A 26,391-nucleotide genomic window follows, 5' to 3' on the forward strand; every position below is an offset into this window, starting at 1 on the left:
GACCACAAGCCTTGAAATGACCCAAATGATAGTAATATTGCTCCACCGCAGACATGTTTTACTTTTTTTCATTTTGTTAAGAGCATTATCGCCGTCTATCGCTGGAATTTATCGCCCGGTTAGCGCGTTATTAACAACGCGTTTCTCCAGGGCAATAAAATTCAAGCGATAGGGGGGAAATGGCAAAAACATCGCTGGAAAACCAGCGTTGATCTCCTGAATACAGCGATAACCTTGCTGATACGACCATTTAGGTCGTATCACCATAACACCAATGTAAAACATACATAACTCATGTTTTTTGCAGATGTCTGGAATCAGCGTTAAGGGCGAGTTAGCGCTCAAAAGAATATTGCTACGCCGGACGGGGCTGCGTTGTAAATATCACGAAACCCCGTTAGCGATATTTCACAATGAAGTTTCACGAGGCACGCTCACCTTGCATCTCAACACGCGCTAGCGTGTCCTTGTGGATAGAGCAATAATATTGTAGCCGCTTTTCGCCCGGAAATGGACGCTAAAGCGGCGATCATGTTATTGCCATCCCTTGCTAATATGCCCCGAAGATCACAAATCCATTACCAAGAAAAACATGACCATAGATGTTCTGTGGGTGTGATCAGAAGAGAAATATGTAGGTATGAAGAACAGTGCGACCCCCCCTCCTCCCCCCCACCCCCCGCAAAAGGAAAGCAGCATTGGCAAACTCAAAAATCCTATTTGTGGTTATGGTTTCTTGATTTAGCGTACTGATAATGGTTTACCCGTTTACAGCATTGAAAATCGTCACAATGATACAGAACTGAATCCTTTCATCACAGCTCAGGACCAGGGCTTCTTAAGTGTTGCACAAAGTTGCAAATCATGAAGTACTTTCCACACTGCTATTGTTTCTCCCTCAACCTGTTTTTGTGTATTCCTATATTCCTTCTTCACAAGGTCCTTAAAAACAGCTACAGTTGTCACTTGAGAAGTTTAAATATTCAATATGTCAGAGCCAAAGTATCGAAAAAATCTCTTTTATTACTGCACAATAACTGGAAGCAAAATTTCATACAAATAAATTATTTTTTAAAAAAGTTTATAATTTGGAATTGTGAACCAGACCTTAACTTGGGAGGAACAGCTCTAAGGGCAACCTCTGTTAGCCTAATGAGACAACCCAAACTTGCCGTGCAAAGCATTGTGGGTGCTAATATACAAATTACTTAAATACGGATACATATGATGCTACGGGGAATGCTACAAAAAGTCCTGTCGTGCGCAAAGGAATCACGGCATGGGCTTACCCATAATGCTTTGCAAGAGGAAGGGTGACTCCACTTGAAGGAAAGTGATGAAGAGAATACCTTTGTATATATGTCACAAATGTGAGTGTAACAAAAAGAGCAAGTGTGTTATGACATGAAAGATGGAAACATATCACTCTCGATGGGGGACGTATGGTGATATATGGGGAGTCAGAATGCCCACCACCGTATGCAAAAAAGGGAAAGGTCACATGAGGGGAACAGTGCAAGCCATTACCAGTGTGTAATAGAGCGAGCTCTTGGAATTAGATTGACATGCCCCTGTTGGATCAAGGAAGGAAAACAACTGTCTCCAATTCTGGAATGCAAGGAAATCTGGAGTTGATGTGATGAATCCCTTAGTGTTTAGGGAGTCAGCCTTGCAGTGAGGGGGATGGAAGCAACGCCCTCTCAGTGTTGGATAAATGCATAGTTCAGGTTTACGGCGATAGAAGGTTCATGCCTCCTCCTAGTAGTAGATAGATGGCGTTCTCTGGTGAGAGGTAGAGACATTCACTTTCATTGTTGGGATGAGGGCCTATGGTGGTGACAGGAGTCAAAACATCTCTCTTTTTACAATGACAGAAAAGTGAGGGCAAATGGAATCTATCTAGTAAGGAGGAATGCAACACTCACCTCCCACAGGACACAAAGGGACAGCCCAACCAAACTGACGGGAAGGGTTTACACTCCTCTTCTGCCTGCGGGAGATCTATTGTGGGAGATGTATAACTCATCAATCTCAAAATCACAGAGGAGTCCTGTGCCCAGACATATGGAGAACAATAAAGCTCTAATCATAAAAGGAATAATACTGGCCTCTTCCAATCTAAAGCCAAGGAATTTCTTGGAGCGAAAGGAGCTCAGACGGCCCTTGCAGTGTCAGACAGGTGACCAGGTGATGATAATGGATGGAGGGAAGGAGTCAGACCCTCCCAGTGCAAGCTCTCTCAGAGACTCATCATCATTTTCTTCACAAAGAGCCAAAGATAAATTGATATGAAACACACACACCTATCTCGGCCCTCCTCCTCTTCCTTTCCCATCTCCTTCTGCCTGTATACTTCAATCATATTCTCTTCTATACATTAACATTCATGCCTCTTCTCCGTGGCTCTCTACGGTCTCTGAGAAACATGTCTGTCGTGGTGGGAGGGATCTTCTGATCTTCTTCCTAGTCCTCCTCCCTCTCAGTGCTGGAAGTGTCCTCTGAAAATTACTGTATGGCTTTCTAGTCCTGAGTCGTCCTTAGAAGGCACGATCTTCAGTGTACAGTTAGGGCAAACCCTCCACTCCTCGCTGTCCCAGATCACCCTTCTCTCTACATGCTCAGTATGGTGAGAACTTCTGCCTCTCTGCTTTCTTTGTTCCGTTGGCGGCGCATATCTTTGCCATGTAGGAGGACAGGCCGGCCGCAGCAGGGTTCATGGCTGAGGGGGCCATGGCCAACAGAGGATAGGGCTTGATCCCCAGGAAGTTGGACAGCGGAAAGGTGTATGGCGTTGTGAGGAAGGACGGAGAGTGCCCAGCTAATGTGGGCATAGCAATCGCCTGCTGCAGGTTGGGTGCTTGGGAAAAGCTCATACTGACTTCAGATGGAGATGATGTAGAGGCAGCCTGGGCAGATGATCTAGCGGTCTCTAAACTGCAGACGGAAAGAGAAAGAAGACACAAAACAGGTGGTTAGATAGACCAATTTACATATAGATATGTCTACTCATTAATGTTGGTATCTGGATCTGCCCACTCTTTCACTTATAACATTGACAGAAATTCATTGGAAAGGTTAGGAAGATAGAAAAGGGCAAGGTAAAGGCCAAAGGCCAGCGACCCAGTAAAATAAATAAATAAGAGAACCAGGAAAACTATAGAGTGAGGGATAAGTGCAAGCTAGAAACAAGGCTAAAAAGACCAGCGGATAGAGGACTAAAGTCACAAAACCAGAACTAAAGAGTTAACATTCCAACATAAATTTGGGCGAAATAGGAAGGAGAAACAGAACAATTCACAAAAGTATGTGAAAATGGGAGAGAAATAATAGCAAAGAGGAGCAAAAATCAGAGAAACAGAACACTGGTTAGAGACAGTAAAGAGGAGAACCAGTAATTTAGAAAAGAACAGATATAGAAAACAAGTATTAGAAAATAGATTAGAACATTGGAATGTTGGGAGCTCCATTGAAACAATGGAGTGCTCTGGGCTTATAATGGCTGGTATAAGTCTGGAGCTCCAACATTCCAATGTTTCTTTGTTCACAGCTCTGGCTGTGAAAAAAGGGTTCAGGGAAACTGAGGGGATTCCAATCCCCTCGCGCTCCCAAAAGGCTTTTTTTTTTTTAGAACATTCTGTCCTCTAGTGACAGAATGTTCTAATAGCCTTATAGCCCTTCGTAGATGGGCTATACCGCTATTAAAGTCCCTCTCCCTTGTTAAAGGCCCTCGCCTTCGGCTCGGGGCCTTTAACGCTGGAGAGGGCCTTTAATAGCCGGTATAGCCCTCTACGGCGGGCTATAAGGCTATATTAAGAGCAACGGAATCTGAGCAAAAGAGTGAGAAATACATGTAAGAATCATCATTAGTAGCAGGAATGTAGGTGAGATGTTTAGAAAACATACTCCCATTAGTTGAGCACCATTAGCAAAACCTAAAAGCAAAATATTAAGTATCTTCACCCAAAGGCTTGGAAATCAGAATATAATAACATGTCTTCAAATAGCACGTGATAACACAGTTTTGCAGTTCCTAAGTGCTCCACATTCCTGTCACATTAATTCAAAATGTTTTTATTTTTATTTTTTATGTAGTAATAAGATGCGCTCTGCAGCTCACTTCTCCTCTATGTCATAGAACAGTAAGACATAAAGAAAGCCGATGAGTGTGACAGATTGCATGGTAAATTGGTCTACTCTGAAAAGAGAAAAAGGTTTTACAGTACTTTTGAACAGCGGATCGAGCTGATTTCTTGATGGAGCCTATCCCATAATTTGGGGAGTGAAGAAGAAAATCTCCTCTCACTCCTCCATTGAAATGTGGACTTCAGGTCATGAAGACACGGCAAACTGCAACTACCCCAAATTTTAGGTTAACCCTACAGTTAGCTTTTAGCTACCTGTTATCAAAAACCTGGTGCGGACATACCAATACTTATACTGGGGCTAAGGGTCAGTTCATGTCAGTATTGTTTGCTTGTATCTTATTTTATGTCCATCTGCTGAAGCTGAATAGTTTCTATACCATCCTTTTGAATGGATGATTTCTGTCCTTCACATAACTTTTTTATTTTGCTTCCATCACTGCATGGGAGTGTTTGTGTGTTTTTTTGCTCTGTAACTCCTGTGTCCTGCCCATATCCTCTGTGTTACTTCTCCACTGCCTCAAGCTCGTCTTGCTCCCCCCCCTGCCGGACCTGGTTCTGCTTGCCTTTATGTAGTTTAAATGCCCCCAGAACAGTATCTCTGTTGGCCAAACAAATGCTCTTGTCTGCTTTTACTTTCCTCCTCCAGTCCGCCGCCCATCTATTGTTACTCTCACTTCCACATCATTTTTGTTTCTTTTTGGGAGCTGGGCTGCTCCTCTGTAAGAAAATTCTGTGTGGCCCACATGTTATATGTTTTTTAATTTACCACTCCAAAATGGCCAATCACTATCTTGGAGTGGTAAATGAAAACAATAGAACAATGTCTGCTGTCATGCTCATCACAATGGGGCTGCTGGAGTGTCATGAAACATAGGTGTGCATGTACTTTTTTGCCAGTGCTGTTCTGCATCAGAAAACACGTTTTTATTTTTTTATTTTGATAATGTGGAACAGTTTCGGCAAAAAGCAAACTAAAATGGTTGGGTAACGCCATTAAAAGGTGGGACCTGTTGGCTTTGACAAAGCTTGTTAACTTTGGACTGATGAGAAGCTAATTTGGCCATGTCTGGATTCAGACACACTTCTCTCACTGGAGACAGCATCAAGCAATTATGTCGTCTTGTAGACGAGCAATAAGTGGGGGACAAGGAACATGAATAAATGAATACAGGCAGAGCCAAGATTAAAACAAGGCAGGAAAAGACTAAAAAATATATCCTGTGAGAACCAGGACTTTTTACATTAGAGGGTGGGACAGTGTTTTAAAACAAACAGCAGAATCAGTGATAGGAGGAGGTAAAATAAGGAAACAGGAAATGTACATTGTGTAATGCACAATCGATGCAAACCCAGTATCGCCAGGAAACTCGCAGAACTACAAGTCAAAAAACATGAAAGAGCAACAAAAAAAGGACCAAACTAGAGAAATGAGAACCAAGAAACTGCCATGAGAACCAAGAGGACAAAAAGAAGGGGGAGTGACAAGGCCTAAAATGCATCAATAGAACAAGAAATGAGGGAAGTCGAAAGACCACTAGTCAAAGCAAAGGTAGAAAAAGCAGAAACAGAATTCAGGGCAACAGAACAAGACGTTGTGGCGGATGGTCAAGAAAAAGGCAGGAAAACAAAGAATCCATAATGTAGACCGAAGGTTAAAAGGCAAGAAGAACAACAGCTGGGAGTAGCAGCCAAGACAAAGCCCAACAAATTGAATCACAAAATAAGAGCAGTAGAGGGAGGATTAGATAAAGTGAAGATAGAAGGTCTAAATTAAAAGCAGCAGGAAGGGGGCCACTCAATACAAAACATGTCAACCATAAATAAAATCAGCAGAGGGTGGTAGTCAAGACAAAGGAAGGACAACCACAAATAAGATCAACAAAAAGAGTGGGAGCTAAGAGAAAGGAACAACATCTATAAAGTAGAGCAGCAGAGGAAGTGGTAGTCAAGACAAAGGAGAGACCTCCATAAAAAAGAGCAGCAAAGGGAAGACCAGTTCAAGATGGTAGCAGAATCATGAACAGCTACAGCGATTGGAGGAAAAGAGCCATGAAACATGTACAGGTCAATTACAAGAGCAGCTGAGAGATGAAAAGGGACAGGATACAGTCAATAAGGAAAACAGCAACAAGATTAGAGGGAAGCCTAAGGCACCAAGATAAAAAGAGGGATTTAGGAGTGAGCCACAGTGTCAAGAAATATGAATAAAATCAAGCACTGAGGTAAACAGAGGGGTGTCTAGGGCCAATATTCAGGCCACAACTGCACACACTTATAAAAAGCCTAGACTCATTTTTTTTTCATTTCATCAACTTTTATTCGATTATAAAATTTGTATAATCATAAAAAGTACAGTTTTATAAAGATCATTAAGTAAAACAATAAGTAAAAAGATCATTTACATGAGACGCTTATAATGTTAAGAAACGATTTTGCGACGGGTTATTGTTACTGATTTTAAGAAAGTCGCTACCAGTTTTGCTTCATGTGCGTTTTTCGGTGTCTGAAGATAAGCGAGTGCTGGATATGTATGTCTATGTCCACTTAAACGGAGGAGGGGCAGAATCCATTTTTTTCTTGCTGGTCTATAATATTTACAGAACAAGATGACATGGACCGTAGATTGTTGGGAAAGTCCGTCACAAGGGCAGCATGTCAGGTTTCGGGACCAGTTATTCAGTTCAGGAAATGAGACTATGCGGAAGAAAAGGTCGAACCGTAGTCTTGTCAATAGGAATTTTTCATAGTTCGAAAGAAAAAACGTCAAGTAGGGCTGCATCAGTTTCTCTGGCTGCAATATGCGGATTTTTTCATTTTGTGTTTTAACAATCTCTGCTTGGTTGCGAAGCTCTCTTAGATGGCCCAAGCAGAGTTCTTTAAGCTGTTTCTTTGAAATGTCTTCTATTGAGGGTGGTTCAAGAAAATATTGCTCGCGATCTAGGTCTTGGAGAAATTTATGGATGTAGTTGAGCCACGGTATTTTTCTCCAGTGTGCTAGGCCAAGGCATTCAGTAATAAGGGAACGTGTTATATGGCTTGCGGGATTACACCATATGCGGTGCCAGAGTATGAGAGGCTGGCATCGTATGGTGTCTGTTACATATTCCATGCCCAGCTCCCGATGTGTTGATAGAATCGGGGAGCTTTGGGGAAGGGCTAGGATATATTTAATAAAAGCGTTCTCCGTTACCTGGAGTTGGTCAATGCGTCCGTGGCCCCAAATGCCTGCTCCATACGTGGCCACACTATGGCATTTTGCGTAATAAATCGTTAGCAGTTCCGCTGGAGCAGGTTTTCCAAGTTTTCTGGAAAAAGCACTTAGTGCTGATACTGCTCGGCGAAAGTTGAGGTTCCTGGCTTCGATTGCTTTGTGCCAGGTCATTGTATCTTCCACAAGTATGCCCAGATAAGGGTATACCGATGTTTTTTCCAGCTTGTTATTGTTGATAAAAATTGATTTTGAGGCACCCCGTTTTGGTCCGATAGTCATTGTGAAAGTCTTTTTAATGTTTACTTTTAGACCCAGGGAGTCCATGAATGCCACGTATTTGTTCAGCTGTCGTTGGAGTTGGTTGGGGGTCCGAGCCAGGATGACCGAGTCATCGGCATACAAAAGGATGGGTATCGGGCGGCGTGCTATCTGTGGAAGGTCCTGGCTCCCTTCCAACATAGCCTGTTCAATCCCGTTGGTGTATAGATTGAACAGGAAGGGAGCCAGTACACACCCTTGCCGTACTCCTCGTGATATTTTGAAGGGGCGTGATAGTTCGCCGCCAGTGCCATAACGAACTCGGCCTTCAGCGTTGGTATATAATTCCCTGAGAAAGGCTAGTAACGATGGATCCACTCCAAGGCTAGTCATGATCTGCCACAGCTTTGCATGCTGAACGCAGTCAAAAGCCGCGCTCAGGTCTACGTAAACCAAGTAGATGTTGCCTCCCTTCGCGCGTGTATATTTTCCGGCCAGGAGGATCAGGTTTAGGGCCTGTTCCACCGTCCCCAACCCCTTCTGGAAGCCGTATTGCAGGTCTGTGATGGTGTTATTTTCCTGGGCCCAGGATTGTAATCGGTCCAGGAGTAATCGACCTGCAATCTTGCCCGTGGAGTCCAGAAGGGAAATTGGTCGGTAGCACGCAGGGTCATTACGGTCCCCTTTCTTGAATATTGGCAAAAGGGTGGATGATGACCATGATGGAAGAAGTCCGATTTCAGTGACTGCGGACATTACCCGGGTGATTATTAGTGACCAGTAATCGCTATTGTGTAAAAACAAATCCATAGGCACCCCGTCTGGGCCGGGAGCCTTACCGGTTTTTGAGGCTTTGATGGCCTTTCTAATCTCAGCAACTGTGAAACGTAAGTTAATGGGGTGGAAATTGTTCTTTACTTGTTCCCGAACTTCTGATTGGGGTGGATCCGTTGTTGAGCCAAACATTTTTATAAAATGATGGAGCCAGTCATTCTCTGTTATTGCCACGTCTAAATGATGGGGGTCAGTGATGTTATCCAGAAAAGGTGATCTTATTGTCTGCCAAAACGTGATACTATCTTTTTTTAGTGCACTCTCATGTAGTTGGCGCCATAGGTCTTGCTTTATCTGTCGCCTACGGCTTTTCCGTGCGTTATTGTACTTTTTCCGCCGGTATGAAATGAGTAGGGCATCTCTAGGTTTTTGTCGGAGAGCTTCTTTAAGAGACGTGAGGGCCTTTCGGCAGTCAGAGTCAAACCATCTCGTCGTGGGGGGTTTTAATTTATTTGATGTGTTTTTGAATAGCTCTTCCCTTATTGCTCCTTGGATGTTGTTAAAGGAGGTAATAATTAATTCGGGGGATGCCTCTGCAGACAGACAGTCCGTTAGCCATATCTGTGTTTTTGCGAGTATCTTTTGCGTGGTCTCTTCTGGGTCGATCTTTGACCATTTGATGGTGTAGCCGTTCTTTTTCTTTATGGCCAGTGATTGTTGGTCAAGAGAGGTGGCTTTTGTTAAAGATAAACCTACTTTTCCCGTAAGGAGTTCCACACTTAGGGGATAGTGGTCGCTGATTGGACTGGATCCTACTTTATAGTTTTTTAGTAAGCCTTTGCAGGTGTTTGAGGCTAAGATAAAATCTATGGTTGTCATACAGCCTCGCCCGTGAAAGGTGGGTAAAAATTCTTGCACCGGGTTAACTAGCTTATTGGCAAAGTCTAAGTCCAAAGTGAAGAGAATTTCATTAAGCTTATTTCCGCCCGGAGTGTGAACAAAATGAGGGATGGGATTTCCAGATTCGTTCTGTAATCCACAAATCCCACTTTTATGGTTTGGGCATAATGCTTGATTAAAATCGCCTCCCCATAAATAGTTGAGTGTTATATTGAGATTTGCACTTTGTAGTGATGATATGAATGCCATCATTTCATCTAGATGGGAGCAGCATTCTAGGGCGCCTGCATTGTTGTAATAGTTTATGAGTATGAATAAATTTTTCGTTGCTGCCACCTGATGAGTAATTTGAATGATTTGAAAGATAGATGTTTCCTTTAATAGTTTCACTCTGAGTGGGACGATGTTAGAAAAGTAAATCATGAGTCCACCTTTTGGCCTTCCCATGGCGCTCGGTGTTGCTTTAGTGAAGAAGGTCTTATAGCCCACTAGGTGAAGAGGGGTTGTGCGCCAGGTCTCTTGGAGGCACAGGATTTGGTGGGTCCTCGCAGTATTCAGCCATAAAGGACATGTTATTTTTGCGGTTAGGCCTGCGATGTTCCAATAGGCTATGCCTACGCTCGTGACATCTTTATCTTTCACATTGATGGATAATGACATGTTGTTGGTATTAGCTTCACTGGCTGTATCTAGCTCATTATTTGATCTTTGGCTGATATCCGCTTCTGCTGGGAGGATACTAATCCGGAGGTCATTTAGGTGGGGTAATGATATCTCAGGTGTAATGGGCAACTCTGGTCGTACTAAATGTTGTTTATCAGACACAGAGTGTTGTGTAGTGTCAGTTTTATGGTGACTAAGTTTGTCCAGAAATGGTCAGTCGACCATTTCGAGGCAGTCGAAACGATTTTGGGTTGGGAAGCCCTGCCATCCTTCGTATGCTTGGTACGGTCTGTCCTGCCAGTAAGGAATTTGTCGTTCTATGTACCTTTCACTTGGTCCACCCCTGACTGGATAGTCATGCGAGTATTCCGTCTGGTTCCATGGTACTTGGTGTCGTGGATCGTGATTTCGTGGATATTTGGGATGGTGGTGCCATTCCCACAATGGAGGGTTACGATGTTGCTTCGCTGGGGGGTAGAAGAAGGAAAGGTGACAGGCATCTATTCCCCCTTTCTTGTCGAGTTGAGGCCAAGCGCAGATGTAGTCTACAGTTGCAGGGTCTCTACAGGTTACGATGATACAGTCACCGCGTATTGTTTTTTTCGATTTGCCTATCCAGGCTGCCCTTCGGGCTGCGGTGATCCCTCCCGAAAGGTGAGATTCGAGGGGTCTGTTGATACTAAGCCACTGCATGGCCTTATTTTTAAGCGACCATGCAGTTTCCGATGTATCATCTGTTAACTCGGGTACTCCTGTTAGAACTATTGTATAGGGAGTAGCTTCCGGGGGCATGTGGGCAGGACGTCTAGCTGTGAAAGGTTTTTTTGGTGTGTTTTTGGGTGTATTTTTGAGTATTTTTTGAGGTGGCAGGGACTTCGATGTATGCGATTCGGACTTTCCTGGGCAGATTCTGCTAGAATCTATGTTTGCTGCTGGGCATGGAGTGCCTACCGTAGTTGTATCCATTGGTGCTGTTTGCTGTGCTATTTTAGGAGGGGGTTTCTCCTTCTGAGGATGAGGAATATTCACATTGGGTTTGGGTGTTGTGGTGGTTTGTTTTGGATTCCTCTGGGCTATTGAAGTTGGATTTGAATGAACAACTGTTGTCTGCGTGTGCAGTTGGTTTTGCTTTTTGGGTGGATGCACGGTGTTACGCTGCCCCTTTATGTCTATCCGGGTATTTGAATCTAGAAGGGTGGCCGAGATTATCGTTAATTGGGCTTCAAGGTTTCTGATGCTTAGCTGAATTGGCTTTAAGTATTGATATAATAGGTCTTTAGTTGTAGTAAGAACTTGCGAGGTGATTCTGCAGGTCTTACATTGGTTAGGGGTGGTATCATTTGAGATTGCCTTGTGTGGGAGAGTTGTTTCGGGGATGTATAGTATGCTATTAGACGTTGAGGAGTTTGAAAGAGGCATTGGATGTTCCTGACACTGTAGACTGTGTGTTTCTCCGCTGTTTGTTAATCGGGTTTTCGGTATTGCTCCTTCTCTCGCACCTTGCTGGGGCAAGCTGTCGGTGGGTTGGAAATCTCCCTGGGTTTGGCAGCCAGCTAGGTCGGGAGTTACTTCCAGGTCATCTGATGTTATGGAGAGGTCCGACTCGGAGTGCGTGACCGACAGGTCAACTACCGATGGTACAGTGTTTAGGTCGGGAGCTGGTAGGGTCACCGGAAGGGAGCTGTTTTGGGTGTTAAAGTTGATTGGGGAGGCGGCGTTTGCTATAGCACCTAATGAGGATCGCTTGGCATTTGCGCTCATAAGATCTAAAGATACTCTCTTCTCCATTAGAGCTATGCTTTGATTTATAGTCTCGTTGACCCGTGATATAAATAGGTCAATGGGGCCTGTTACTTGTGCTACCTCCTGCGCATGTTTGGATTTGGGTTTGGAGGTACTTCTTGTTTTGGCTGGCATATTTATTTTGTTGCTGGGTCGTTGATGAACGGGGGTGGCCCGGACCGGACTCTATCGGGCACTAACGGGCAACAACGGGCCCGCCCTTGGCCCGGGCTTCGCCCCGGGCTGCGTCCCGCGCAGCGGGTGACGCGAGAAGTTGTAGTGCTTCGCTGGGGGCGGGGCACTGGAAGGGGGCGCGGCTCTCACAGGAAGAGGACCAGCTGGAGATGGTGAATGCTGGTCCTCGCAGTCCTGGGGCCGGCGCCTCGTCCTCCTCTGCGTCCTCACGCTCCCGGTCGCTCAGCGGGGCTTTAACTGGAAAGCTGTGCTACTCCTGTAGCTGGGGTCGGCAGCAGGAACACAAAGAGAGTCTTTAGGCGGTGAGTCCGTCTCCACAAGCCTAGACTCAAGCATGCAACAGAAGTAGACCTGAGAGCAACGTGATGTATTTCTAACACAAGAAGTAGCGTAGGTGAGGAGAGGTTAGAATAACACATAGAGTAAAAAGAAAGTTGAGAAGATTGAGAAAACCAAGAAGGAATAATCCCAACAGAAAGATTAAGAACCGGGGCCAACACCAGGAATATGGAGATCAAATAAAAGGGCATTACAATCAGAGACAACAAAATTGAAACATGCAAAAAAGGATTGATCAGACCTGGAGAATCTCAAAGGACCTACTCGAAGGTAGCAATGTAGCCATCACTTGGCTGCTAAAAAGGGGCCATGAGTTATATGCTTGCGACTGATCCCTGTGTTATCGACAGGCCCCATGTTTTTAAAAACAAAGGGCCATATTATCAAGAACGGCGATAACATTATCGCCGCTTTAGCGGCAGGAAACTGCTGCTAAAGCGGCGATAAGGGGCTTGGTAATATGCCCTTGAAAATTCCCATAGAAGCCCAGGTTCTGGTGTGAAGGAGATCAAATCTGGGCTTCTATGGGAATTCACAAGGGCATATTATCAAGCCCCTTATCGCCGCTTTAGCAGCAGTTTCCTGCCGCTGATAATATGGCCCAAAATGTGTAACCAACTTTACTGAAAAGTTTTGCGGCAAGACAAAGCATCGCACGATGCAGGGTAAGATCAACAAACATACATGACATAGCAGCAGCCACAGCATCAATAATATATAACACTGCAGTATCAGATCGATAGAACGTAATAACTGCACCATTTTTCCCATATACGTTCATGCTTCTTAGGACAGCCACAAACTTCAAAGAGTGGCTTCTCGGGTGGGCACACCAATCCAGCCTGCACGCCAACTCCTAATTGTTGGCGGTTTCTGTTGTTTCCATACACAAGCCAAACCCCGTTTGGCAACCAGGCAAGCCATCCCGACAGGTCACTTATTTAAATACCAAAAATTCTATATCCGCCTTTCATCATCCTATCCTTCTTAGTGTAGTGCCATTACACTGACTGATAGAAGCTCTTCTGGTATTTTTAGTGTTGTAAAATGGCAAAACTGTGGTTGCAAGTGCTATAAAGAGAGCCTAACCTTATTCCCAAACTTTGTCAGACTACTTTTCATTTACCTCAATCTGATGGGGCCAGGGGCGTTGCACATTGTGCTACGATTTCAGCATACAATGTAGATAATTTTTACAAAAAAAATAATTAGGAACATCACACAATAGAGGCTATAATAGAACTAGGACATTGAGAGAAAAATAGCAACCGGAGAAACATAATGCAAGAAGAATCCATCAAACAGTTAAAAAACTGAATTTATTTACACTATGGGCAAAGATGACCAGCCTTGAAACTAAAGCCCTCATTCTTGTGCCAGGCTGTGATGGGCATAGTGGTGCAAGGTGCTCTTTGAGTATTCCGGTGCCAGATTGTGACATGAATGGAGAGAATGGATGTTCTAATGGTAATACTGGTGCTATGGGGAGATGGGCATTTAATTGAGAGATGCTCTGAGTGTAATGATGGTACAAGGTGCCTTTAAGGCATTAACCTTGGCCTACAAAGCCCTTCATGCTGTGGGAGCTAAGTATCTCCAAAGGAGACTCGCCTTTTACCACCTGGCCCGTTCTCTCAGGTCAGAATCTCTGTTCTTGGCGACGGTGCCGCGCGTAAAGAGAGCGCGCACTGGAGGACGCTCCTTTGGACTGCTGGCGCCACAGCTGTGGAACACCCTGCCGCTGACACTCCGTGGAGCCACTAGTTTATTTGCTTTTAGGAAGGGTCTAAAAACTTGGTTGTTCTCCCTTTAGGTTGCTTTTTTTTCTCTTTCTGTTACGCCCTAACTCTGTTTTTATTACTGTGTTGTGTTATTTTGCTGTAGGTCTCATTATTAAAGCGCCGGGACACTCTTTATGAGTAGCCGTGCGCTATATAAAAATAAATATAACATAACATAACATAACATAACAAGGCACCAGGAGGTGAAAGATTATCTGTATCCACTGCTAGTGCCAAGGTGTGATAAGAATGGAGGTGAGAGATGCTTAGGGCACAGTGTTGGTGCAAGGCTGTCATAGGCATGGTGAGGAGAGATGCTCATTGGGTAATTCTAGTCCTAAGCTGTGATGGGCATGCTCCATATACAATATTAGTGCCAGTTCACTATACATAACAAGTGAAAGTTGCTCTGTATGCATACAGGTGAGAGATGCTTCATAGCCAGTACTCATGGCGGCTGTAATGTGAACATTTATTTTATGTAAATATTTTACGCGCCCAAGAAGATTATTTCTTACACCCCTTTTAAAAGACTTTAGAGTCAGACAAGTCCTTGTCGCATTAATGTAGTTGCAGCTTCTGCCTAATGACCGAACGCTTTTTGTTGTAATGAATTTCTTGAAAGCCGCACTCAGATCCAGAAATTCCAGATGTGACTGAGCGCTGCTAGGGTTTTGCGATTTCACACAATTTTTTAAAATTAATTTTACATGAAATGTTGTGTTTTATATGTTGTTTTTTTACCTTTTATGGCTGTGATCACTGCTGAATAAAGATTATTATTATAATTATTAATGTGAACAAGTTGAAAGATGAACCAGGTAGCTCAAAGTATACCAGTCCTTAAAATAGGACCTATATTCTTATAAATATGTTGAATTACTCTATTAAAGTGTTGAACATTTTCATTTTGAGGTAAACGCATCATATCAGCAGTTGTCAACCGAAGGAATAAGAAATGGCTCCCAAGTTTAATAATTTGCTTTTTGGCTAAAAATCAGGGCGTGTGTCATCAACATTTTTCTCCCTTTGTATACTCATTCAGATTCTCTATATTTTTCAAAATTGCTAAAAAAGGAATTCAGCTGGTTTTTAGACCTAAAATTAGATCGAGGCAGTATAAATTTAACAATTGGTATGTTTAAAACTAAAGAATTGTTTATCTATTTTTAAGTGTCGGTCTCTTATTTAGCTTGTCGTGTTATGTTTACACTCCTAACAGCATCTTTTAACAAGTAAAAAGATAACTCTCCGAATTTTGACTGGGTCTGGACAGAAATATATTCAATTCTTATTTTTCATCATCTAATGTGAATATTTTTGCTGTGAGTTAATAGCCTTATTTTGAACATTTGTTCTAAGCTGTGAATGAACATCACTGACTTATGATGTTTGAAAAAGGCTTACATGGAAAGCTGAAGGAATCTGTCTGCCTGCCTAAATATTTTTCTTAGTTTTTGACACAGATGCACTCAGTTTCCTGTGGCTCAAACGCTGTATCTGGCGTTTTTTCTCTTTAGTTTTATATGTAAGGGATGGGAAAGGCGCAGCTATGAGTGGAAGCCCAAACCGATAAACTTGAAACCGATAAACTAGAAAGGATGTAGAATAAGCCTTAGCCAACAATGTGCCCAAGACCAGTTTTGTGGAAAATATTCTGAGATTGTCCATGAGGTTGTATCTTTGGACAAACTGAGTTGGGGAGCTAATCTGAAATTCCAGAAATATTCCCTCTACTATCCGTACTGTCAATGTTCAGGGGTCTGTGGGAGAAGTATTGTCAATATTACTTGATTCAACATGTGGGAGAAGAACACCTTCTGTACAACATATCCCAAGCAGGAGTCTGACATCTGATGGTTAAGGTAGCAGGACACTGATAGCTGAAGTTGCTTGAGCTCTGTACCTGGAATTGATAAACAACTTGAATAATCTAAAAACAAAGGCGTCCCTTGGCTACTCATGAAACTTTAGTTAGACCACAGGGGTAGAAATACTTTTTTACCCATATTAACACTGCTGCAACGTTAAAAACCCAAGTGCAGAGGACAGACAGGAGAGGATTAATCTGAGTGATCTCTGGTGTGCAAGCCAATTAGGTAACTGGTGGGAGCAGTACTTGGGGCATATTATCAAGCAGGGCGTAAAAAATGATCGCCGTTTTAGCGGCAGAAAACTTCCGCTAAAGCGACGATAATGAGCTTGATAATATGGCCTTGTGAATTCCAATACAAACCCATGTTCTGGTGTGAACGTGGACTTCTATTGGAATTCTCCAGGGCATATTATCAAGCCCATTATCGCTGCTTTAGCGGCAGTTTTCTGCCGCTAAAACTGCGATAATTTTAACGCCCTGCTTGATAATATGCCCCCTGGTGTGTTGGAGGTATATCTCTGAGGTGAGGATGGGTGCTGCGCTGGAGAAAGGTCCCTTTCACAGCTCTGGAGAGCACATGCCTAACCCTCAAATTCACGTTGGAAGCTGTAGCTTTTGACCCCTACCGTAGCACATATGACAATCGGATGTATGCGTTGGAGGTTCCATTGTCACATGGACTGAGACAGGACCGAGCAGGGCTCTGTTGTCTAAAGGGGCAAGCCATGTGTGCCTTCTCTATTGATTGTGACTACTATCAGCCCACTTGGCTGTAGATGACTGACAGAGGTGGCAGCAATACCATTTAAAGTGGCATGGCACCATAGGCCATGCCAAGGGAGAGTTGCTACTGGGTTCTCCCAACTTTTCAAATTAGGCTCTTTGTGTCCTGCATAGGATCCTTCACCAATCCAATTGGGGCATCGATGTCACATGTGATCACCGTATGGCATGTTTATATGGAGCATGAATGACACCAATGGCCAGCAACACTGTGATCCATTTTGTATTTGCTGCATTCAAGCGCTACTTAAAATGGCGGTTTGGAAGGAGAGTCCAGCCAACGAATGTGTATGGCATGGCTCCACTTTTTGGGGGTCTTCTGAAGCTGATCAAAATAATAAATATTAAGGACACAATACAAAAGGCCCATTGGAGCTAGGGCGTTCCTGCCCTGGCCCATTGTTCCCTGGAAAGGCTACCCCCCACAGATGAACAGGTAGTTAAGTCTGGAAGCCTCCCTTGCCTTAGTCCTCTTGTTTTGGGTCTCAACAGGAATCTTGGAGATCCACACCAGTTGCAACAGAGATACCCTTTGTGCTCTAGGGTTGGATTATCCACCATCAATTCTTGCCAGTGTTGGGACCAGAAATGTTGGGACTTCACCTAAGACTACCAGGAGAGGATCACTCAAATGAGATAGCTGACCATTTCTTTAGGAGGGGGACAGGAGATGTCCTTGCATGAGGAAGATGCTACTCAGAAGGGGGCCATGAAGGGGCTGAAGCAGGATGAGTTGCAGACATTCACTACCACATCAGGGTAGGACCTGCATCACTCTGCAAGGATGAGGTCTAAGTATCCTGGAATGATCTTGCAGTGGGAGTCAAAACATGTGCACCATGCACAGAGGATAAAGAAGAACTTACAGCCTACAAGTTTCATTTCAGAACTTAAGTATTAATAAGTCATATGGCATTAAAAAAGTGGACTACAGTCAGTGGGTGCAGCAACCAAGAGTACTGGACAACCACATCGAGTGACAGGCTTGTGCCAGCCTAAGTCCTAAGTACTCAAAAATAGAGCCTAGGTTGTTTCAAAGGTAGGTTTTGTGTTTGGGCCATAGGAAGAATCCAAGAAACAAGCCATGAGCATGCTAAATCCATTTTGCGAGTGAGAATAGCATTTCCGACTTGAAAGATGGGGCATCGATATGGTAGGTATCAGTGGTTTACAAGCGCATTTGCAGTTGCAAACTGAGCAGTTACCGCAACTTCAAAGGAGGTAGTAACTGATTCCTGTTTGACAATCACATCAAGTGACCTTGGGGGAGAGGGCAGGGAGGGGATAGGCAGTGATTCAGAGGACCATTTCTTGCTCTCCCCAATGTCTTCCCAAACATCAAATATATATATATATATATATTTTTTTTATTTTTAAAACGTTTCCCGTTTGGGAATTCAAATTTAGAGGCAGTGATCTGATGATCTTTGTAAGTTCACACCCTTGCATTGACAGCCAATCACATGGGGCCACAAATTGCGACCTCCCTAATTAGCATTCATTAGGCAGGCCATTTTGCGAATGAAGAATTTGCACAGGTCACGTCACAAATTGCATTCTCATTTGCAAGCCAGTCGGTTTGCAAACTGCACATGCCTAGTTTGCGAACGGGAACAGTACATCAGGCCCAAGGTGAGACAATGAATAAGGTACAGTGCAAACCTGTTGGAAGCAAATAAAGTGGAGGGAAGAAACTACTGCCAAAGGGTAGGGAATCTGGAGACCCACTTACTCAACCGTGGGGCAGTAATCTTTCTAGAGACCCTATGGCAACTAAATTACAAATGCCCCTGTGAGGGCCCCCATGACGAGCCAAGTGCTATTGCACATAAATACCCTAGGAGCTTGTCCGGTAGGAGTAGTATAGGAAACCTGCCTAATAATCATTGAGATATAGTAGTAATATATGCCAGCATAATTGGTTACCACTGTGATTGTGTGTACTGATTATGTTGTGTGTGTTTGAGTGAAATAGTTAGGGGCCGATTTACCAACATTTTTGCCACGGCAGAGTCATGCAAAACGACAAAAGGTTGCACAACGTACAGATAAAGTTTTTACTTGCTGAAAAGTAGCCCCTAAAGTAACACAAATAGGGGCATATCATCAAGCAGGGCGATAGGCAATTATCGCTGCTTTAGCGGCCGTTTTCGGCCGCTAAGCGGCAATAATACTATCGCCCTATTAGCAAGCTGTCGCTAACTGATCTTAGCGACAGCTTTTAGGTGTTAGCGACGTTTTGGGGCCCGCTTTGCATGTCAGCGACATTTATCGCTAATGACATGCAAAGTGGGCGTACCCAACCAGTTAGCGACTGAAAGCAGTCGCTAACATTGCTATCGCCTATTAGCAAGGCAGGCATAGCGATGGAAATATTTGCGCTAAGCGCGAATATCTCCAAATACTAACACCTGCCCAGACCAGTTCTTAGCCATGTTATCCAATGGGAGGTGGATAACATGGCTAAGAGCATTTCGTCGCTAATGCGTGAATATCGCTGTATTCTCAGCGATATTCACGCATTTAGCCGCTGTCGCTGGATATTTTAGCACAATGGAGAAAAACGTTGCTAATAGCATGTCTTCTCCGCTAACATATCTAGCGATAGGGAGCGATAAAAAAATCGTCGCTAAGCCTATTTAGCGATAATTATCTCTACTTGTTGGTAATATGCCCCATAGTCCTTTAAGATACGTTGCACTACTTGTCTTCATGGAAACATCCAATGTGTTTTATGTGGGCATTCCCACGCTACTACCAATAGTTTTTGATGCATAGCTTTATCAACTAAAATTGCTAGACAGGGCTTTGAGCCAAGAAATAACACCTGCTTGAGGCAAGCTCCAAGTAGAAGAAATCTTTTAATTTCCCCTAACTTTCACACACAACAGGTGTGATACACTGTACAGTACACATCCAATGTGTGAAAAGTTTACAAGTTAATTTAAGCATAAAATGTGTAGTGAAAGGGGACTCTTCCAGTACAAAACATATGATAGACATCATACACACGCCTAGCATTATGATGTAAAGGTGTGTATGGAGCACTAGGCAGCCTGTTTGTGCACCACCACTAGGGGAGTGAGCAGCAGCGCCATATCTTAGTTGCTATGTCTCTGCAATGCTTTCTCTCCCAGCGCAATATAGCACAGATCCTTTTCTTGCTACACTGTATTGCACTAATAATTAATAAATTTGCTGCTATTCCTTTCCAAAGAACAAGCTTTGGCTGACATTAAATTATTTACTTGTGTTGGTTAACTTGTGGCAGGCTGAGTTTCTAGCCCACGCCACCTCACTTAGTTGGTCTTGGACTGCTTGAGGTCTGAGAGTCAATTTCCAAAGGGGTGTGCTCGGTTTTGGGTCCATTAGTAGGGATAAACCCTAGAACAGCAGTGGTAATAGCTCTGATTGACATAGTCTTAGCCCAGTAAACTCTGACTGCCTTGGAAATCCTAAAAAGGGTCTCAAAGTTGGAAAATTCATTTTGAATGGCAGGCTCCTTAGACAGGTGTTATGTTGACTTGATTTTGTCTTTTGTCTCATCTGTATCCCTCCTGCTGCATCCAATAGAGATTCACTCATGCATCTAAGAGTTAATTATAGTTTTGTAATTTTGTTTATGTGGTTTGCACAGTTTCAGAATTTTCATAACCAGGAGCTCTGAATATGGATCTTAATATGGGGGTTGACGTAACACTTCCATGGGGTCTGGTGTGTTTCTTTTGTTGTTTCACATTTGTACCTGACTAATAAATAAGATTGAAAAGGCATGTTTGTTCAGCACATCATGTGTTCTCCAATACATCAAAGTTGAAAACTATTTTACATATTTAGAATTCCTTGTGACTTTTAAATCTCCCGAACAGGACTAACACTCAACATCAAGGGTCAGTTGGGCTCTCCGGAGACCTTTCTTTTTTCAGTTTGTTTTCTGGCCAGTTTTTGCATATTTAAGCTTTCATTTTCTGTGAATTGGAACGTCTGGAACTATCCTTCTTCTTTCTATACTGTGCAAAATTCTGTGTATATATCTGATTGTCTAACATGTTTTACAGGAAAAGAACCCTGCATTCAAACCGCTAACAGTGGAGACTAGGGGTCAGTGGGCCACAACACCATCCCACCGTTTAAGTTTAACCTGGCAGGTGAACTGGTAAAATGCACCCTTAGTCTAGACCAAACATTATCCTTACTCTATAGTTGCACAATAAAATGTTAATGTTAATGTTAATGTTATATGGACTTGTAACGCGCACGGCTGCCCCAGCCAAGGGGCGTCCCGGCGCTAAAACACAATTGTTCTATGTATTATGTTGGTGACAGGTTGTGATGTGCTCAGGGGTGAGAGATCCTCTTTGGGCAATGAAGGTGCCAGACTGTCATTCACCCTGAGGGACAGTAATGCTCCAGGTCTATCTGGATCTACTTTTCCTCCATCTCTGCCTCAATTCAGGAAGGACCGCAAGACCTGGCTCTTCGACTAAACAGCAGACTGCACCCCCCTCAGTGCCTTAAGACCCTTATGGGTGAGTAACTGCACTTTACAAGAACACTGATTGATTGATGGGTTGATAGATAGGCTTTCTTAGGCACTGACAGAGAGAGTAATGCTCCATAGGTGCCCTCCAGATGTTGGTGGCAGAGGTTTCACAGAGAGATATTAATTATCTGGGCTTCTCTTGGTTCTTCTTGCATCAGGTGTACCTGAAGAGGGAGAGATTACATCAGGCTGAAGCTTGCCCCTAGTGGCTATTGCCATGTTGGGCAGTGGGGTGGGAGTAGGGAAGTTGCAATAATCTTGTGGAATCCTGACCCTACTGGTGCCAGGAGATGATGGGCAGGGGATGGGACATATGCATTTTGTTCTGCCCTGTTTTGTCCTCTTACCAGGCTGTGATGAGGTACTGAGCGACAGTGATGCTGTTGGCGGTACCCGTGATGGTGACGAGCCGTTCCGCCGCTCCCTCCTCCTGACTCCCGATTCGAATTAGAGCCCCAGACATCTGACGGATTTCCCGGATCTTACTTCCTTGTCTTCCTATCACACAACCAATGCACTGTTGGATGTAAACACATGTAGAGATGAAGTGTGAGGTGCAAGTTAAGGAAAAGAAGCAGCGGAAGATGGGAAAGGTGGGGAACTGCAAGGCTGGTTAAAATCTAGATGATAAATATAGGGTAAGAGGTGAGTAGAACTAATACAATGAAGAACCAAGTAAAGGTACATGCTGGTAAAATATAGGGAGAGGAACTACAAGGGGACAGGCACATGAGAGAGCAAACAAGAAGGGCAAACATTATATGGCAGGGTAGTCTCAGTACAAATACAATTAGATTGTCTGTCAGATGGCAAGGGAGTCAAATACAGTGGAGTGTAAACATGAGTTGTAAATACAAGAGAAGAGCTTTTAGGGGATAGAAACATAGAGAAGTTCTATGGAAACAAATAACATAGACACCATTATATAGAGTAACAAATGCAAAGTCCAACTACAATAGAGAAAGTTAGCGCGGAATATAGTTTGCGTACAATGCAGTGCTTCTGTGGTCTCCCCACAGCCCATCCTCATCACATTGGAGACAGGTGTTAAGTGGGAAGAAGAGCAGCACTTACGTCATTAGGGATGAGGAACTCCTGGGAGGTGGTGGGGGCACTTGATTCTAGAGCTGCAGAGAAGAAGGGGTGGAAAGGAAAGAGAAGGAGAAGGAGGCAAGAGTAGAGAGGAGATTGAATGGGGCAAGAGGCCGAGAGGGTACAGGGAATTCGTGAAAGGGAGGTGAGGGAAAACAAGAATGCATGGATGGAGGCAGGGAAGGAGAAAGGACAGAAAAAAAGAATTGAAATTGAATGGAATAAAGCATAGGAAGAAGGGGTTTAATTAAATGGGAAGAGATTAAAGTTGGCACAGTAGAGGATGAAAAGTGGTGGCAGGTGGAAGGGGATATGTGATGGAGGAGGCAACAGTGAGATGAGAGTAGAAAGAACATGAAAGAAAGAATGTAAGAGTAATATAAGGAGAAGAACAAAATCAAGATAGAGAGGCAGAAAAACGGTATGGACGAGGAAAAGGCAGGGGAGAAGGCACAAGAGAGAGGGAAGGAAAGGCGTGGGATAAGGATGGGACAAGCAGACCCATGGGAGTGAGATAAAAAGAAGGGAGACGAGAACAGGGTACAGGAGAGGGAGAGCAGGATATTGGGAGGTGAGGGAGTTGGTGGGGGAGACAGAAAGAGAGATCATTACTGAACAGAAGTCTCAGTACAATTACAGGCTATGAAAGTTTCTACCGTGATGGTCTATCTCGCAGGACAGACTGACATCTCATACAAACTTGGCTGGGAGGGCCTTGTAGGAAAGGGTGCTGTGTGCCCAAACTTGTATGAGATGGCGTCTGATCATACTGAGAGGCACTTCAGACCCTCCACAGATGACGTAAGATCAGAGCTTGAAAGTCAGACTCCTCCATAGTGCAACATTTTTGGCGCTTTATTTTGAAATGGAAGAAAACAGGAGTGACTCTCAGTGAAATTTAAAATAACTTGTTTGATGGTTCTGACCTTTAAAGCAATGCGCCAGCTAATAAACACGCCCCACATTATTATGTTTTGTCACGTCCCTTTAATGTCTGTTGGCCGACTTTTCATTGGATATGTCAGCCAGGTGACACAATTTATAAACACTGGCAAATTATAGTTTTACTGGGAAGTGGCTCATTTAAAGATATATCTCAGCTCTAGGTCTGGCCAACCAGACTCTGAGTCACAGCAAAGTCTACTAAGTTCAAGTTGGTGATCAGCAAAGAAAGAGTGTGTTAGAGGCAGGGGCCAGAGATTTCTAGGCCAAAGCGGCCTAGGTACTAAGGAATGTGCAATGAACACAGAATAGCACAGCTGGAGATATTACAAAGATTTGCAGGCCAAATAACTCAAGGTATAGGGACATGTCCCACAAGCAGAGCAGAAAGGGTGTTTTTGAGGTGTCACTGTCAAAGATAGGTGGGATATATATGCGTTGATATCTAGACCTGCACCGTCACTGCAGGAGAAGGAATCAAGGAACAGGACCGCAGTGGCTGGGCCAAAGCAGACTATGTATTTAAACATGTGATGATTAGAAAGTCAGAGATACTAGGGAGATGGAAGTAGCAACTAGACCCTGCTATTTTATGTACTGAGACCTGTGTCATGATCTGAGATGGTCCTCGAGGAAGTGCAAGGATAAGGAGACCAAAAGTACCTAGATTTAGAGACTCTCCTGTCACCACACAATTAAGGATCCCAGAGAGAAGGTAAGGGTACTTAAACAAAAAAAAAGAAAAGTTACCTACCTGTAACAATAATGGGAATATTTCACAAGTTCATAACATCACAAACATTTACCAAAAGGTGGAGAGGGTCCCAGAATAGGTTTTTATACATCAACAAGTTTTAAGAAATCCCAATATTTAGAAACCTGGTCTTTGTACCTTTAAGTCTAAACGTTCTTTGGAAAACCCCCTAAAGCAATACTCCAGTGCTGCTATTTAGCTCTGGAGTAGTTCAATTCTGAAGACAATACGTGAGAAATGCATACCATTCTCCCATAGGCTTTGAAGCTCAACTTGACCAAAAATTAGCATTACAAGCAAGCACCTTTCTCTTGACTATCATGGGATCTTTTTCACATTCATAACCTATTTTACCCTTTCACTGCGGCGGCTTTTCCGCCGCAGTGCTAAGGGGCGGGGGGGCTGCGTGGCGCTCCCGCGCTGGTGGCGGAACCGCTCCGTCACGCCCCTAGGGTGAGCTGTGCTTTTGACGGAACGGTTCCGTCACGGCCCCGCCCGCTCAATAGAACGCTCAGCGCAGGCGCGGAATTCGCGCCGCGCAGGCGCGGCGAGCAGGCCGTGACGGAACCGTTCCGTCACCAGCACAGCCCACCCGAGGGGCGTGACGGAACGCTTCCATCACAAGCATGGGAGGGGTTACTAGAGCACAGTAACTGGAAGAAGAACTTTGAGGAAATAACACCCTTCCATAAAGGCTTTAGCAAAGTCTGACTAAACTGAGCATCAGCATGTTAACTGGAATTGAATCAGAAATGTCTATTAAGAAGTATGAACTGATCATCTTGTTGTGACCTGATAGATCTCTATTAGGGGTATGTGCCATAAATCAGCTGCTGTTGCAGCCTAATTACAAGAGGAAATAGTGCTTTGTGACCTGCTCATGAGCAATTTTCCTGCTCATGAGCAATTTTCCTTCAACCACGTACAATACAAGAGAGAATCTCTCTAAAAATTACTCCTTCAAGACAGCCCAGTGTGGTTTATTAGCTTCATGTACAACAAAGAAGCACCTAGAAAATGCTACTTCCTCATGCATGCTTCAGTTGTATCTTTCTCTAGGTGTACAAATGTTGTTGTTTTGTTGAAGGTTAGGCCTAGAAAAACAATTGATGAACATGAAAAGCAAAAAGAAAGTTTTTAAAAAAAAAGGATCTGGAACTTTACACAATTAAAATGTTCTTCCATATTTGCTCATACGTTTGTCATTAACTTTGCTTCTGTGAGGGTGTGCTTTTGCACGAATGTGAAAACAACAATTGATGGACAGAATGCAGAACAATGTCATACATTCACCCCAGTACAGAGATCTGGGCCTAATTCCATCTTTTTTTGCACTCCACACCACCCCCACGAATGTGTGCATTTTCATGTGTGTACTCTCCTAGCATTTCACTGTATCTATCAAATCTTTTTCACAAGTAGAAACTACCATAATTATTAAACGTAGCTGGTGTTCTCTTCTTTGGTTGAAGGCACTGTGTTGTCAAAAGTTGAGTATTTTAAAGCATCTGATACTGTCTATGAAAAGGGTGCCTTTTGTACCCCTTTGTTCGCCATAAGTTGGCAGGGTATGCTCAGACGTGAGTCCCTTGCTCACTTTGCCACTGGATTCAAGCAAGCCTGGCTGAAGACGGCTGTAATGCCAGAAACCGGCCCTAGGAAGCTTGAATCCCGTCCAGGGAAGGCAACACACCATGCTTGGGCTAGAGAAGTCAGGTTCGGGTTTGCAACCAGACTGCACCACCACGACGCTCTGATGTCACAGGCACACTTCTTTTGTGTAAGGTCAGAGTGCAGGTTAAGAAATTAAGGAACAACTTTACATATTTAAGTGTCTTTAATATGATGTTATTCTTTAATGTATTTGTTAATTGGCATAGGGAATCATTATACAGGTTACAAGAAGAAAACTGTTAATTTAAATGTATGTAAATAATACCCTAAAACTTACCATTTTCTGCCCCAGTGAGCCACAGGAATTTGTGTGGTACAACAAGTCAAAATCACTCATGTAACCTGCATTTTCTATTATCATTACCATACACCTGTGAGAAAGCCCTAGGCTTAGATGCCCAATAGGGTGAAACACATGTTGCTCAGTGAAGTGAACATCATGTAGAATTCTGGTAGAAAATCTGTGGATAAGAGATTTCCTAAAGCTGATAAACAAATAAATTATAAACAAAAGCATCAAATCAAGAACATTAAAACTATGTAAAGTCAAAACTGAATCTTGTGATTTACTCCAGCTCTAGCTTACAAGCCTGTATTCCTAAACATGGGGAAGCGAGTATCATCAATTATATACAGCGTAACCTAATGAATTTATCTCATCAAGAGAATATATTAAAAG

The 26,391-nt window shown here is 43.5% G+C and overlaps 1 protein-coding gene across 2 annotated transcripts in view; it reads right to left on the minus strand.

The window, feature by feature from the left end:
* Nucleotides 1-1,003: 1,003 nt before the first annotated feature.
* The window catches only part of PCBP4 (poly(rC) binding protein 4), a 175,631-nt gene continuing 150,243 nt past the window's right edge, over nt 1,004-26,391 (minus strand). For both annotated transcript variants that reach the window (XM_078661160.1, XM_078661161.1), the window contains exons 11-13: nt 22,325-22,377; nt 21,598-21,767; nt 1,004-2,934 (exon numbers count right to left, since the gene is read on the minus strand). In XM_078661160.1, coding sequence (XP_078517286.1) covers nt 2,619-2,934; nt 21,598-21,767; nt 22,325-22,377 — 539 coding nt within the window. In that variant the 3' untranslated portion in view covers nt 1,004-2,618. The remainder of the gene's footprint in view (nt 2,935-21,597; nt 21,768-22,324; nt 22,378-26,391) is intronic.

This window comes from Lissotriton helveticus, chromosome 9, assembly GCF_964261635.1.
Source record: "Lissotriton helveticus chromosome 9, aLisHel1.1, whole genome shotgun sequence".
Lineage (NCBI taxonomy): Eukaryota > Metazoa > Chordata > Amphibia > Caudata > Salamandridae > Lissotriton > Lissotriton helveticus.